The 13897-nt window shown below is 40.7% G+C and overlaps 1 protein-coding gene across 5 annotated transcripts; it reads right to left on the bottom strand.

Annotated features, from left to right (window-relative positions):
- Positions 1-1011: 1011 nt before the first annotated feature.
- On the bottom strand, positions 1012-4749 carry LOC148011783 (myb family transcription factor PHL7-like). Of its 5 annotated transcripts, none has more exons than XM_087670868.1 (8): positions 4436-4749; positions 4029-4255; positions 2787-2863; positions 2651-2702; positions 2457-2517; positions 2298-2367; positions 1870-2116; positions 1012-1490 (listed from the first exon to the last, which is right to left on the bottom strand). In XM_087670868.1, the coding sequence occupies exons 1-8, from the start codon at positions 4453-4455 to the stop codon at positions 1333-1335; spliced, it is 912 nt and encodes a 303-aa protein (XP_087526994.1). In that variant the 5' UTR covers positions 4456-4749; the 3' UTR covers positions 1012-1332. The 5 variants fall into 5 exon arrangements, with proteins under 5 accessions (XP_087526994.1, XP_087526992.1, XP_087526993.1 ...); XM_087670866.1 differs by having other exon boundaries at positions 1033-1502; positions 4436-4744; XM_087670867.1 differs by having other exon boundaries at positions 1033-1502; positions 4480-4744.
- Positions 4750-13897: the final 9148 nt, after the last annotated feature.

Raw genomic sequence — 13897 nt, 5'->3', positions numbered from 1 at the left:
TGACAGAATTGTACTATATAAATGGCACCCTAACATGAGCTTGGTTTGAGGTACTCAATCAAACAAGTCCAAGTCAAATAATCATAATTAAGATTTAATATGCTTGACAAGCCTTAATAAATTAGCATATTTATTTGATGTATTGATTCTTCAAAGAGATAGCTTGCATGGGTAAGTTTGGGATTAATACATTTTGTATATTTATCTAACAAATTTAATTTCCTAGATCAACTTGTAAATTAAGTAGTATAGTTTAGTATACTTAAAGCGAAGCATGAGAAGTAAAATAATTAATAATATGATACTCGGTAACTTGACACTTGAAATAAGTATTAAAGATGTATCTCTTTTTTATACAGCTATCAAAGAGGATTATAATTTAAAAGCAAATAATTATTAGTGATTTAAAAATAATACAAGTTTAATATCCTACAAAAGAATCAATAGGGTAACTGAGGCATTATATGTTCTATACAATTGCATTGTACATATGAAATGTATTTTGACATACACAATACAACCATATAAATGCAACCTAGATCTCTATGAGAACTGCCCTGCTTGGAGAGTTTTGACTCACTGGATGAAGAATCACTCAAATCTTGGAATTTAGTAAGAGCATTGGTAATCAGATACATATGGGCTTTTAAAAATGCCAAGATGTTCAAGAGGTTGCCTGCCCACAAAGGTTTATTGGTCCATGGAATTGAAGCTCTCAGGTGAGGAGTTTTGATAGCTTTTTTAAGGGAGGGAAATCTAAACCTCCAGTACTCTATAAGGCACTGTCTGATCTCTTTTTTTCAGAAGATGTAAATATCCATAATCCTACTAATATGTAAACCACTTTATGCATTTAAAAAACTCAGATATGTTTGCATATGAGAGGTAAACTCTGGAGTTGCATGCTATTGACCTTGATAGCAAAGCATGCATAATCTTTGTGTTCTACTGTTCACTTGGCAGCAATTTCCATACCCAATACTAAAATCTTACTAGATTATCTGCAATATATATCATCTTTAGCATAACCTTCTCAATATACAGAGTGTCTACTTCTTTTAATAGTCCTAAAAATTACTGGGTGTGTGTATTTAATTGTAAGTACCAGACTTCTTAAAATGTTGCTCTCATGGCGTAGGTTACACTCAGAAGTTGCTTAAACTGCATGGAACTCATAAGGTTAATGTGCTTTCAAACAGATGAATCTCCATAATGGCCCATAGAGAACCAAGAAAATTATGTCCTAATCAGCTGTTTTACTGAATATTGAATAGCTACAATTTATCTACTCATATTGAAAAGAATGATACAACTGCTATCAGTTTGGGGACATCAACCAAGTCTAGTGTGGGGGCTTGGATGGGAAAAGTGATGGTTATTTCTCTGTGCCCATGGATGTTGATAGCTGGACACTCCAGATGGTTGTTGATTTTGATATAAAACTGGGCTTGACATCTGGGGATGCAGCAAGTCACCGAAACCGGGGTACCCTGCAGCTAACCCTGCCATCAGATGTCAGTCACATCCAGAATCACCCTACAAGTTGTTCTTGTGTTCACAAAAGTCTTGCAAAGCAGCATTGATTACAAAACCCTGTGTAATCACATAAGCACATTATATTCTTAGGGTCTTGCAAAGCAGCAGTTGAATCACAACACCCTGTGTGCTTTTGCCGCTGGTTGATTTGAACAAACAAATATGACTCCTTGTGCAGATAATCATCTCCAATCTAACCAGATAATTAATTGACATTCACAAAGGACATCTGGAAACCTGACATTTCACATACTTGTCAACTAAAAATCAACACATTTCAAATGTCAAACAGAAAAGCATTTCCTAAGTTGTTTAATAAGGGCTGGATCTCACCATTTCCTGCAGAATGTGTCGGTGAGGAGGCCCCAGAATCAGAAAAGCCCTCTTCCATGATCGACTCCGAGGCAGATGAGTCCTGTTTGGAGATACTCTCCAATGGTTCTTTGAAAGGGGTCATTGGAGGTGCAGTAGGTCTGCTTTGAGAATCCAATGCAGGTCTGCTCATCTTCTCTTGCTCTTCAATAATGTTCTGCAAATATCGTCCCTGTGCCTCTATGCGCAGCTGCAATTGGCGCTGCACCTGGGAAGTGTGCAGTTATTTATATTGGTTAGTACCATAAAGCCAATGTAATTTCTAAACACAAAGCACATGTATAAAAGAGAAGATATTTATTAAGTCTGTTTCTATGACTATCTGATACTACTGAAGAACAAAACAGGTTGAAGTGTTAATGCATATCTGATTGATGTGATATACAGACCTCCAACTGCTCTTGTAGTCGCTTCTGAACCTCCACATGCACACGCAAGGTCTCGGTTAGGTGAATTCCTCTGAAAGAAACCAAATAGACAAAAAAACTTTGAGTTTGATGACCTTGATTATTCAAATTGAATTAGAGAAACCAGACAAAAGGCCTCACGATGTTCCATTTGTGTCTTGCTTTGTGTCAGATATGTTCTTTGATCTGGCATTTGGACTGCCTGCCACCATCCATGGTAAACAATAAGTAGTGGAGGACTTGACACAACTTACAACAGTGCTAAAGCATGTCATGTTAAAGCATTATTGTCAGCCTTGAATGTAGCTGGTTTTTATGAATTCAAGGATGCCTACCATGATCTGAATGTGGCAAAGTTTCCGGACTGTATTTTGCAAGCCGATATTTCTACAGATGAACCAGAACATAACGCTCAATGCTATCTGTGCGACAAACAAAAGGAATACCAAGACCAGGACTGAAGAAACCTACTTGTAGATGGCTTTTTATATGGTAGATGGTCAAGCCAGGTACTGACATCATCTTTAAAACTCCTTTAGGTGTTGCCCCTGTGAAATAATTGATTTCAGAAAAACCTCCATACCAACTAGACTTGACAAATGCCAATATTTTCACCTCAAGTATGCACATGCAAATAATGATAAGCAGCTTCCAGTGACAGCTATTATCATGTGCAACTATCTCCTTGAGTCGGCATGGTGATCTTTGTCAATAACAATATGTATGCTGAAAACAAGACAAGAATATCCTGAAGATTTTAATATTAAAACTTCTTGACAATCTACTCAACCTGCATACATTGTTGGAGAAACAAGTCACAAGACCTCATGCTGACTAAGGAACTCCAAATTTATTGGACAGAACAAGTTGCAATCACCGGTCAAGCAACAAGTATTAAATTAAATATATCAATTGAGACTATTTTGTCAGCGGTCAATTTATCACTGCCAGTGCTTGCTGCATTCACAAGCTTAAATAAATATTCTGCACAGTGATGAAAAGAATGTTTGCTATGCACATATTAAGCAACGAGCTTGAATTTGTAATGACTAGGTGAGTGAATGAGCTCTATCTTATGCATGTTGATTTCCAGATTTCCTCATTACATGAACTGTTATAATTCAAAGAACTCAAGGCAATAGAGCACTTTGTCCAACTCAATGCTTCACTGATGATACAGTATTTCACAGCCTGTAGTGAACATATTAATTAAGTGAACAGTATTTCCAGATCGATCCTGGTAGCTAATCATTGTCTACCAATAGCCAGATGCTTCCCAGGATTTGAGAAGCCAAGCTTATAATACCATTGCCAACGATGACAGTTTTGTGAATATTATTGCTTGCACCCTTATACCAGTGACAGGATGCACCACTAATCCTCATCATCTCAAAAATCATAATGACGATTACGATTTCAGGCATCATCACAGTATCATCACCATATCAGGATTATCCCATACACATTTCTGAGATTATAGTCACAGCAACTAGCTTGAAACACAATAACTAACACAGTTTTGGCATGATGATTGTTACAATGATCCTAGCCAGCGAATGGCAACGATGACTGATTACTGATGATAGTAATAATACTGATGGTGTTGGTATAAAAAAACAAAAAGCACACTAAACTTGTATTGAGTGAATGTATCCAAATTGCTCTTGATTGAACCAACAACAATTTTGCTCAAAAGGGATTCCATTGACTCACTGTCTGCACCCCCGAGCTGTGTGACAGCGCTGACGAACTGCTCGTGTAGTTCAGGTGTCCATCGCAATCGCTGCTTGGACGATGCAGCGCTTGCTCTGGGCATGCAGGAATTGGCCATGGCTGCTGCTGCTGTTGCTGCTGCTACTGGGCTGTCTGGTACTACTTCATTCCGAGGCAACATGATCTTTTTGGGACTTGCAAAGCTTTCACCCCCAAACATCATCGGGCTGTCAATTAAGACAATCAAGGATTAACGCCTGCTTTTGTAAAGTCAAAATTCTGTGTGCAATCATGTGTTCCTGCATTGATTTTGTGCATATGGAAGTCAGAATTTGTGGTGCAATCCTTCTTCCGGGGTTTGTATGTGAGAGACGAAAATTGATGTGTCTGGCTTGCTTCATTGGTACATGTGCGAGTCAAGATTCATGGGGTTGCAACTTGCAGCACATACAACACAGAGATCATGCCGTGACGGACCCTTTGGATGTGATCCTGGAAATTCCAAGCCAATCGATGAAGAGGGTCTATGGTGATATAAGCCCGTCGCTAGGATGGGTGTTTAATGGCAGGGCTTTACAAGGACTGTTGGGTTCTCCATTAGCCTGATTATCATCATCTGCATAATGATGGGAACTAATTGATTTGATCAGCCCACAAGGGCAAATATATATTAAAATATAATAATTGACAATAACTAATTAAGCAATATTGGATTTTGACAAACAAATAAAAGCGCGTAAAGCACAGACACAGAAAGAGAGAGAGAGAGAGAGAAAGAGAGAGGGGGGGGGATGACCGGCTATTGCCGGTCGTCAACAACCGGATCTCTGAGGAAGCAACCGGACCTGCTCACAGCCGGCTCCATATACATCAAAATTTCTGTTCTTTCTTTCGACATACATGAAAAGTTCGGTGTAGCCTTTATTATTATTATGAAACCTTCAATATTCCTCTTCTTTTGACATATTTGAAAGATAAGGGCAATCTATACTATCATAAAGCTTTTAAAATTATTTTATTAGAACAAATAAGATGGGTGTTGTACATAATCTCTATTTTTATTTCCCCTCCTTTAAAAAAATTAAAACCACAAGATGGGTGTTTCCCATAATCTATCTTTTTATTTTGCTCCCCCCCCCCTCAGACATTGTAGATAACGAGGGACTTTTTAAGTCATTGTTTAGATAAAATTTTAATTAATTAATTAATCAATACATAAAACTACATGGATCATAACCAAGTACGTAAAGCTATATACAAAAAGTCATCATTCATCATAATATTGCTTGAATTTAGCCTTTAAGGGGCCAATCACTCGACATGGTCCACTTGTAATGACAAAGAAGTGGAATATATTCTTGAACTTTGTGGGTGTCCCATGCAAATAAGTGTCTCATGTTGCTGCTTCTTCACCATAGTAATGTTTCTCAAAAGTATTGGACATCGTTAGTCCTCAAGTATAGTAATTCTCGTTGTAAAAAATTACATATGAAGGAGAGAGGTTTATTTCTTGCCTGTTGAACGGTGGACTTCTAGAAAAAGAAGCCACCATAAACAACACTATGTAAAAGAATAACTATCCATTATCCAAGCGGTTGTAGGATATGACAATATACACCTTATGTGCCATTGTTGTAGCTCGATCTACTATTGTTGATCTTGACTAGGCAATCTCAATGTCTTGTACATTTTCACATGGTAGAGGATTGTACATAGTTTTTCCTTATGAGAATCACAATGTGAGTAAACCAAAACTTTTTGTATAAGAGACGGGAGATAAAGAGGTGAAAGGCCAAATATTTTGACATTAGAGACAAACCAAAGTCAGTACGTAATCCAAGATGTTAGGAGTTTATAAGTGATTTATCGTTTAAAGCCTAAAAGTTTACACGATGAAAATTTCCTCAAATACGAGACTTTGGATAGGGCCCTTGCTAGTAGTGTCTCCACAATATTCATTTGTAGCCATCATGCTTTTCATAATCAATATCTATTATTCCCATAGAAAACGACCCTTGTTGGGCTAAATGCACAACAATCAAGACATTAGATAGAGACTTCTATTGTTTCAGAAACTATAAATTACTTTGGCAACAATCTCTCACCTTGTCTTCTTGACACTCCACTCTAACTAACCATGCATCCTTGCCTCCAACTTAAGAAAGAGAGAACACAAGACTAGTTTCAAGGTGTAATGAACTTATAAACTTACCTTCATATGTTGTTGTAGTTTGAAAGCTTGAAGGCTCGAAGATGGTTCCACAACCCAAGCAACACAAGCGATTACTATTGCTTCTTCACATCCACCACTAAGGATGCCAATGATGAGAGAAGAAGATAGAGAAGAAAAAGAAGGAGAGAAAGAAGACGATGAACATCTTCATTTAGTCGAATTCCTCACTCTCTCACAATCTCACAACCTCACAACCTCACACAAAAATCCAAACTCAACCCTCTTACCATGGATGGAAAGAAGAAGAACAAAAGCAAGAAGATGTAGATCTTTACCTTCCCTTAGTCCCACACTCAATTTCCTCTCCCTTCCTCATTCTCAACAATGGAGATAGGATGATAAAATAGAAAAAATGAATAAAAAGCTTCAATAGTCATATTGACAGAGCTTCCACAACATGGATAAACCAAAAGGGTAAATATAACTGAGACCTTCCATCCTTATATCTATAGACCAAGATTAGGGTTAGAGTTAGCTCACTTCTCTAGGGTGGTGTCCCATTTGCATTTTAGGGTTTCCATAATTGTGAATAGTTTGCACCCTCTTTTGGGCATCCTGCCCACTTTGTGGAATTTTGGTTGGTTCTTCCTTCATATACGCTTGTACCTTAGCCTAATTAGGCATAGCCTATGCTATTGCAATTACACTTCCATGCATGCAATGCATATAGCAATTGTAGTTGAGATAAATACAATTGTAGAGATGATACAATGTGTATGGGAGTGAGATTGGCTCTCACAAAAGTTGTAAAGCGACCAGCTATGTAATTTTGCTTTAATTAGAATCTTATCAATCAATGGGGGATATTGTAGTTGTGACAATATATCTAGATTTCGCTAGGATAATAGACTATAGTGAAGTGGTCCTATAGTAAGTCATCAGATTGAAGAGTTGCATTGATTGTACTCAGCCATTATCTTAAGGTAACTACAACTATAAGCAAGCTTAAGTAAGAAAGAAAATTGCTTATGTAAGAATGGGGTCAAGGAGTGGCAATTTTGCTCTAGTTGATCAAGTACTGATTGGTCTTTGATTTTGGTCACAAAAGCATAAGAAGGGATAAGTAAGCATGACTATAATTGCTGGTGATGGAGGGTCTTAACATACTTGGCTTGAACTAGGAGGCTTTTGCAAAAGAAGTGTTTAATCTTTTCCTATGTGGGATGCTAGTTGGAAGCAACTTGAATAGTCTCATTGTCGATCGGTAAGGCTTAAATCAATCATTATTACGAATAGCTTGGGATAAATAGTGAATATGGAGTCAAATTGGAGTAGCCATTCTATTTCAAAGAAATAATATTTCTTTGTTAAATTAGCAACTGTAATGCTCAAAGATCGACACATTAGCAAAGATTTCATATGAGCAAGTGGATCGTGTTTTGTGGCATTAATCTGGAGGTGAGTTTGAGCAATCTCCTTTGAAGTGTTTGGGATTCAATCAGCTCAATTGGTCGAACTGGTGGGTGGATTTAATAGGGATATCAATAGCTTTGGGCTTAGGGTCTAGAGTCTTAAGTGCGCTACTTTTCACTACTATATCCTTGTAAGAGAGAGGCAGGAGAGGGTAGAAAAATAGGAGAGGAGAGATACAGAGCATAGAGGAGAGAGAAAAACTAGAACACGTGAGAGAAAGACATGAAGAAGAGAGAGAAAAACAAAGAAGCCATTAAAGATATAAACAAGAAGATAGAAGATGAAAAGAACTATTATTACTCAATGATGATAGAAAAAAATAATCTTCTTACATATTCTATACTCATGCCATTATGGCTAGAGTATTTTCCACTTATTCTCTCTAAAATATTATTATCCTTTCACTTCATTACAATCCACCCCCACCTAAAGTTTTTGGCCCTAAAAAACAAGAAATGGGCTTATTACAAATGATTCCACAATAGAGATAGAAGAGTACTATTTTCTTACAATGATTACAAGAATGGAGAAATTCGGAAAATTCTTCACAAAATGGATTGGATTTGAAGTAGAGAACCAAATAGACCATATACACATCCATTGTAGACCATAAATATGAGAACTTGGTCACAATAGCTTCATGAATTAACTTTTGACGGTTGGTCGAAATAGAGCATACCATATGTCCAAAGAAAACTTTTGTTGTGTACTTTCATTCCATATAGGTTGAACATCTTCATAAATAATTCAAAATAGAAACTATTCTAAAAAAGTAAGCTATTCCAAAACTGTCTATATTGAAATAGGTGCTAAAAATGCATAGCTTTAGGCAAAATACCTTCTTAAAGGTAAGAAAATTCTTCCAAGATGGAAGCTAGTCTCCAAGAAGCTCCCTCCAAGGGTAAAACTTTCCATTTGATTAAATATTCTAATATTAATCCTAAGCTTGTTTTCTCACAAGTCAATGACATAATCATAGACATACTAGATCTAATACCCTCTTCATCCATTGGTGACTCCTCAAGATAGTCCACTTGTGAGCCAATAAAGGGTTTACGTTGAATCATATGGAAGACATTGTGGATCTTAGTAGAAGAAGGGAGCTGCAATCTATATACCAAGTCACCAACCCATTTGAGGATCTTATATGGCCCATAGTAGCAATCTGTCAATTTATTGCTTGAGCCATTCTTAAGAGTAGTGTATTAGGACTTGGATACTCTCAAAAGAACGAACTCTCCTTCTTGAACCTCCATGGGACTTCGTCTTTCATTAGCATAAAGTTTCAACTCATCTATTTTCCCGTACCTTCCAAAGATTTACTTTACATTGATAGAGTAGGCCATGCATCATTCTAGCTCTTCCTTTCCCCTTGAGGGTTGATATTTTCATTAAACATGATTGTTGGAAGAGGCACCTTGTAACCATATAGAGCCTCAAAAGGGGAAGCTCCAATACTTACATGTGTGGTATTATTGTGTTAACCTCAAATCAGAATGGCGAAAAAATAAAGGAAAAAGTGCAAAAAGAACAAAAAAAGAGCAAAGACATAGAGGCGGCCTCTAAAACTAAATTGAGGCAAAAAGAGCAATTTTAAAGGAAAGGCGCCTCAAAAACTCTAAAAACTCTTGTAAAAGAGCGCCAGACTCCCTCTTGTGCCACTTTAAAAGAATAGATGGGTATAGGCTTAGGGCATGAAGCAAGAAGAGGGAATTAGAAAAAGGGACCTTGCCACAATGGCCGGTCATGTAACAAGGGATGGGCGCCCATGGGGGTTTAAGGGTTTGTATATATAAAGTTCAAAAAGTGAATGAAAGCTCATTCTTGGGTGTGTGGCTAACAAGATTCATCTCTTCTTCTCTTCTTCTCTTTTTCTTGCTTGTGTGTGTGCTCTTGAGGGAGGGAGTGTGAGAGTGTGAGGGAGTGAGTGAGTGTGTGGGAGTGAGGGATCAAGAGGGTGAATCTCTTCACCATCTCCTCTTCTCTCTTCTTCTCTCTTCTCTTCCCTTCTCTTGCCTCGCACGTGGCTATGGTGAATGGAGCTTGGAGATGGAGGAGGCTTGAGGATGCTTGAGCTAGCATCTAGGATCGTGGAGCTACCGACTTGTGTGAGGGAGGAGGCAACACATTTTGGCATCAAGGTAAGCTCACTATACCCCGAGAGGATCGATAGCATGTCGGCTAGGTGAGAGATAGCCATGAGAGCTCGCTTGGAACGCTTGAAGCAATAAGTGGTCCGTGGGTCTTGGCAGTTAAGCGAAAGCTTCCACATTTTGGTTCCGTTGGTGGGACCTTTGGATTCAAGCTTGAGCCCTCTCTTGCCTCATATCGAGCATCGAAGTAAGGGATTCATCCCCGAACTGGAGCTTGAGGTAGGTAGGAAGTTTGGGTTTTTGATCTTCAAAACAAGTAAGTATTTTGGGTTATTTTATTGGTTTGATGATTGGAAAAGATGGAGAAATCATTTCGGTTTTTTACCTTTAACTGTTTTTGCATTTAGAGTAGGTAAGGATTAGAAAATCGGATAGGAAAAGTGTCGGGTTTGCTGCTGTAAAACAGGGCACAAGTCATGCAAAAATGGAAAAAAAGAACGCTTGGGATGTTAATGTAGGCAAGTGAGGATTGGGGACATCAAAACCTTACCCAGGAAGGGAATTAAGAGCCAAGGGGACAAGGAAGAGCTCATTTCATGCCCTGACATTGAGAGAGAGTGAGAGAGAGCGAGAGTGTGTTTCCAGCATTGATTCGATTCGATCTTGCCATTGATGAGTTCTCCGCGCGATTCAGGTACTTTACGACCTCCCTGCTATGTATTTGTTGTGATTTGGAAGGCGGAGTGTTTGATGGTTGTGCCGATCGTTAAATTCGATGAAATCATTCTTGATGCGGCCGTCATCGCGCACGGCTTGGCCCATCCGAGTGTCAATGATTCTGGGCCAAGTCCCAGAATCGGCCCTTGGACCATTCAGCCCACTTGACCATTCGGCGCTCAGCCAACTATACTTGGACGCCTTTCACTCGGCCTGTTCGAGTGAAGCATTCGCAATAACTTTAAATTTTGGCCCTCGGGCCTGTCGACTTGGCCCAGTGCCGCTCGGACAAGTACACACTTGGCCTAGCTGAATTCACCATTCGGCCCTCGGCCCACTCGACTCGAACCACTCCACCACTCGGCCCTCGGCCCATTTAGACTAGTTACCATTCGGTCCTCGGCCCGTCTGAGTGAATCCACTCGGTCTACAATTCTATTTAACCCTCGGCCCGTCTGAGTGACACACTCGGCCCTTGCAACTTGGACGAATAACCCAAAAACGGAGAAGACGGCTAGACGCGGGTCAACAAGCCTATTAGGCCTAAAACGAAGCGAGAGAGTGCGTAAGCCACTTAGACACTTGTTTTCTGCACTCACCCTGAATTTTCGCACTTGAAGTACACTTAAGGATAGCTGAAAGCCTGATTGAGCACAAGTGCACGGGAAAGAACACACACATATTGAGTAGAGGTAAATTGAGGATTGGATGCAATAAGTCAAGGAACTCACTCAAATAAACACCTCAAGGAACCCACTAGTAGGAGAAGATCCCAAGACATAGACATACAACCTAAGTACAGAGTAGGACCAAGTAAGCAGCACTAGAGAAGTGGATTTGACAAGCTTGCTCAACCTGATTGACAGCTTGGTGGACCATGAGAACGTGATCATGTCAGAGGAAAGCTCAGACTGCAGGTCGAATGAGAAACTCGACTTAGGATTTTTTCCAGAGGCGATTCAACAGCTAGTAAGCAGCTACGATGCGCACGCTCGGTATGAGCACCACGGCAGAACAAGAGAAGCCATCATAACAGACTTGGAAGAGGAACGGAAGCTAGCCCATAAGGCACTGCAAGGCAAAATGAAATACAACCAAGACCAGCGTGCTAGGAGCTTAAGGCAGAACACAGAATTGTGTGAGGTACAACGGGTGCTGAACCTGATAGGTGGGAATCAGACCAATCATGAGAGAGTCCTAGAAGGAGACTTAACATTGAGTGAGCTTCTCATGAAGTGATTGATCGACAACACTGTAGCGGAGCAGAGTGCTACAGCACTAGTGACATCATTACTAACAAGATTAGGAACAAACGAAGGCTCTAAGGGCCAGTCTAGAATCCCAATTGTTGCAAAGCAACTCGACAAGTACCAACCCCATGATGACCCATATAGATTTGTAGAGAAATTTGAGTAAGTCTGTCAGCGCTCGCAAGCATTCGGACTTTGCTTAGGTAACAAGGGTAAGACTTTGTATATGAGTCTAGATACCGGAGAATGAGCGGACTTTAACGGCCTCAAAAACCTCTTCATCAAGAGATTCTCTGAGCTCGGATACTCTGACAATCTGCTAGTGAGACTGATGAATATCAAGTAGAAAGAGAAAGAGGACATTCGTGACTATGTCACCCACGTGAGGAGCCTCTTCAAGAGAATCCCCATGGGCGAACGACCTACTGAGAGAGTGGTGTCCACCGTATTTATTAGTGGAATATGGAGTGAGGAGCTGTATAAGGCCTTGGCAGGCAACTCGAGCTCACATCGAGACTCAATAGCTAACTAAGGTGTTTGAAGAGGCCATTGGAGTGGATGGCTAGCTGAAAGAGCGGAGCTCCAGGAGCTCAAATTTAGAAGAGACCAACTCACGAAGTTTAGAGATAGCGTCAGTCTCTAGTGAACGATCAGGTCCAACAGCCTAGGACAAAGGGAAAGCCACTGAGACAAACCAAGACTTGACTGAGGTAAAAATGGAGATAGCTAAAGTGCAGGATATGTTGAGACGACCAATGTGCCCGCACGTCCAATGTGCGTACTGTGGCATAAACCACTTGCCGACCGAGTGTCAAAACCCTAGGTCACGATCTTGCACTAATTGTGGTAGATTTGGTCACAACGTTGCGTATTGCAGATTACCAAGAAGACTCCCGTACTCACAACTCTACGGCCAACCATATCTAGCGAGCAGACCCCAACAATTCTTCGCAAGGGGGCCCCCATTGGCCCTTCATGTGCCTAACGACATTAAACCGGTTGTTTCTAGAGTGGACATAAACCCTATAGGTATACCAAGACTGCCTGGTCCCTACGTGACTCATCCACCAACTGACGCACCAGTCCACTATGTGGAGGAGCCAAATGAGGAAGAGACTTACATATACCCATACGTCTCGCACGACGACGAGGGCAATGCAGTCCTTATGGACTATCGACGAGTACCGGTGATGGTGTTAGGAAGAGGCCGAGGTAGAGGCCTAGGAGGGCATACGCAGGATCCAATCATATGTTGGACTTACGGTCATCCAGGGCACATCTCATCACGTTGTCCTGAAATGAAGCAACCAAATAGAGATAAGGTAGACCTAAGGTGCCCAGAGTGCAGAATCACTCACCTCTTCATTGACTGTCCCAAGCGAAAACCATCCTCAAGTTCAACCAACATGCCATCTGTTCCATTGGGGCTATTCGACATCGAGAATCTTGATGGGGAGGCCACACCTATCTCATTGCATGTCATGACCTGAAGCATGCTGACATATCATTGCCAGGTTCGAGCAACCTCGATGTAGCCTCGATCAGGAACAAGAGCCGTAGATGGAGAAAGAAGAAACCCGAAGCTAAGGTCACACAAAAAACCGATACCCCCCCTACTTTGTTTGCTGGAAAGAAGGTCATTGACGCGGAGGTAGAAACGTCAACCCCTACTCTGTCTGCTGGAAAGAAGGTCATTGACGCGGAGGTAGAAACGTCAACCCCTAAGACGGCCGAAAAGGGAAGTGGTAGGGTAGGGGAGTACCCGCATCCGAAGCGCCAATTAGAGGCTATCAAGAAAGTGAAGAAATGGGTAAGAAAGGCCCAAGGTCACCTAAAAGATGCTGAACCCATTCTAGAGGACGAGATCAAAGATCTCTCCAGCATAAGTATGCCAGTCTCGCCCCCTCGACCGAAAGCAAGAGATGCAACTGCGCCGCAAGCAGCACTGCTTAGGCAAAGCCTCGATGCTATAGGCCAACAAATCAGCCACGACCATTGGCTAGGACAATCCGGAATAGGAGAAAGACGAGCAGCCAATGACCTCCTTACCACCCTGGTGACCACTCCTGTGATGCTGAGCCTGGGAGACTTGCTTAGGCAACATTCCACCCTATGGCAAGACCTGAAGCAGTGGGTTGAAGGATCATGAGAGCAAGCTGTCGT

This window comes from Lygodium microphyllum, chromosome 28 (genome assembly GCF_053477565.2).
Source record: "Lygodium microphyllum isolate KBCC chromosome 28, Lygodium_microphyllum_v1.1.10, whole genome shotgun sequence".
Taxonomy (NCBI): Eukaryota; Viridiplantae; Streptophyta; class Polypodiopsida; order Schizaeales; family Lygodiaceae; genus Lygodium; species Lygodium microphyllum.
The sequence above is the reverse complement of the archived record's forward strand: the minus strand, read 5'-3'. Positions and strand labels throughout refer to the sequence as shown.

Bases quoted from the DNA above. Each gene is read 5' to 3' on its own strand.
- LOC148011783 (XM_087670866.1), bottom strand. From the start codon at position 4,455: ATGAATCTTGACTCGCACAT. The intron at 2,117-2,297 runs GTCTGTATATCA...CACACTTCCCAG, and splicing joins GACTACAAGAGCAGTTGGAG to GTGCAGCGCCAATTGCAGCT. The intron at 1,503-1,869 runs GTGAGATCCAGC...ATCTGATGGCAG, and splicing joins GACACATTCTGCAGGAAATG to GGTTAGCTGCAGGGTACCCC.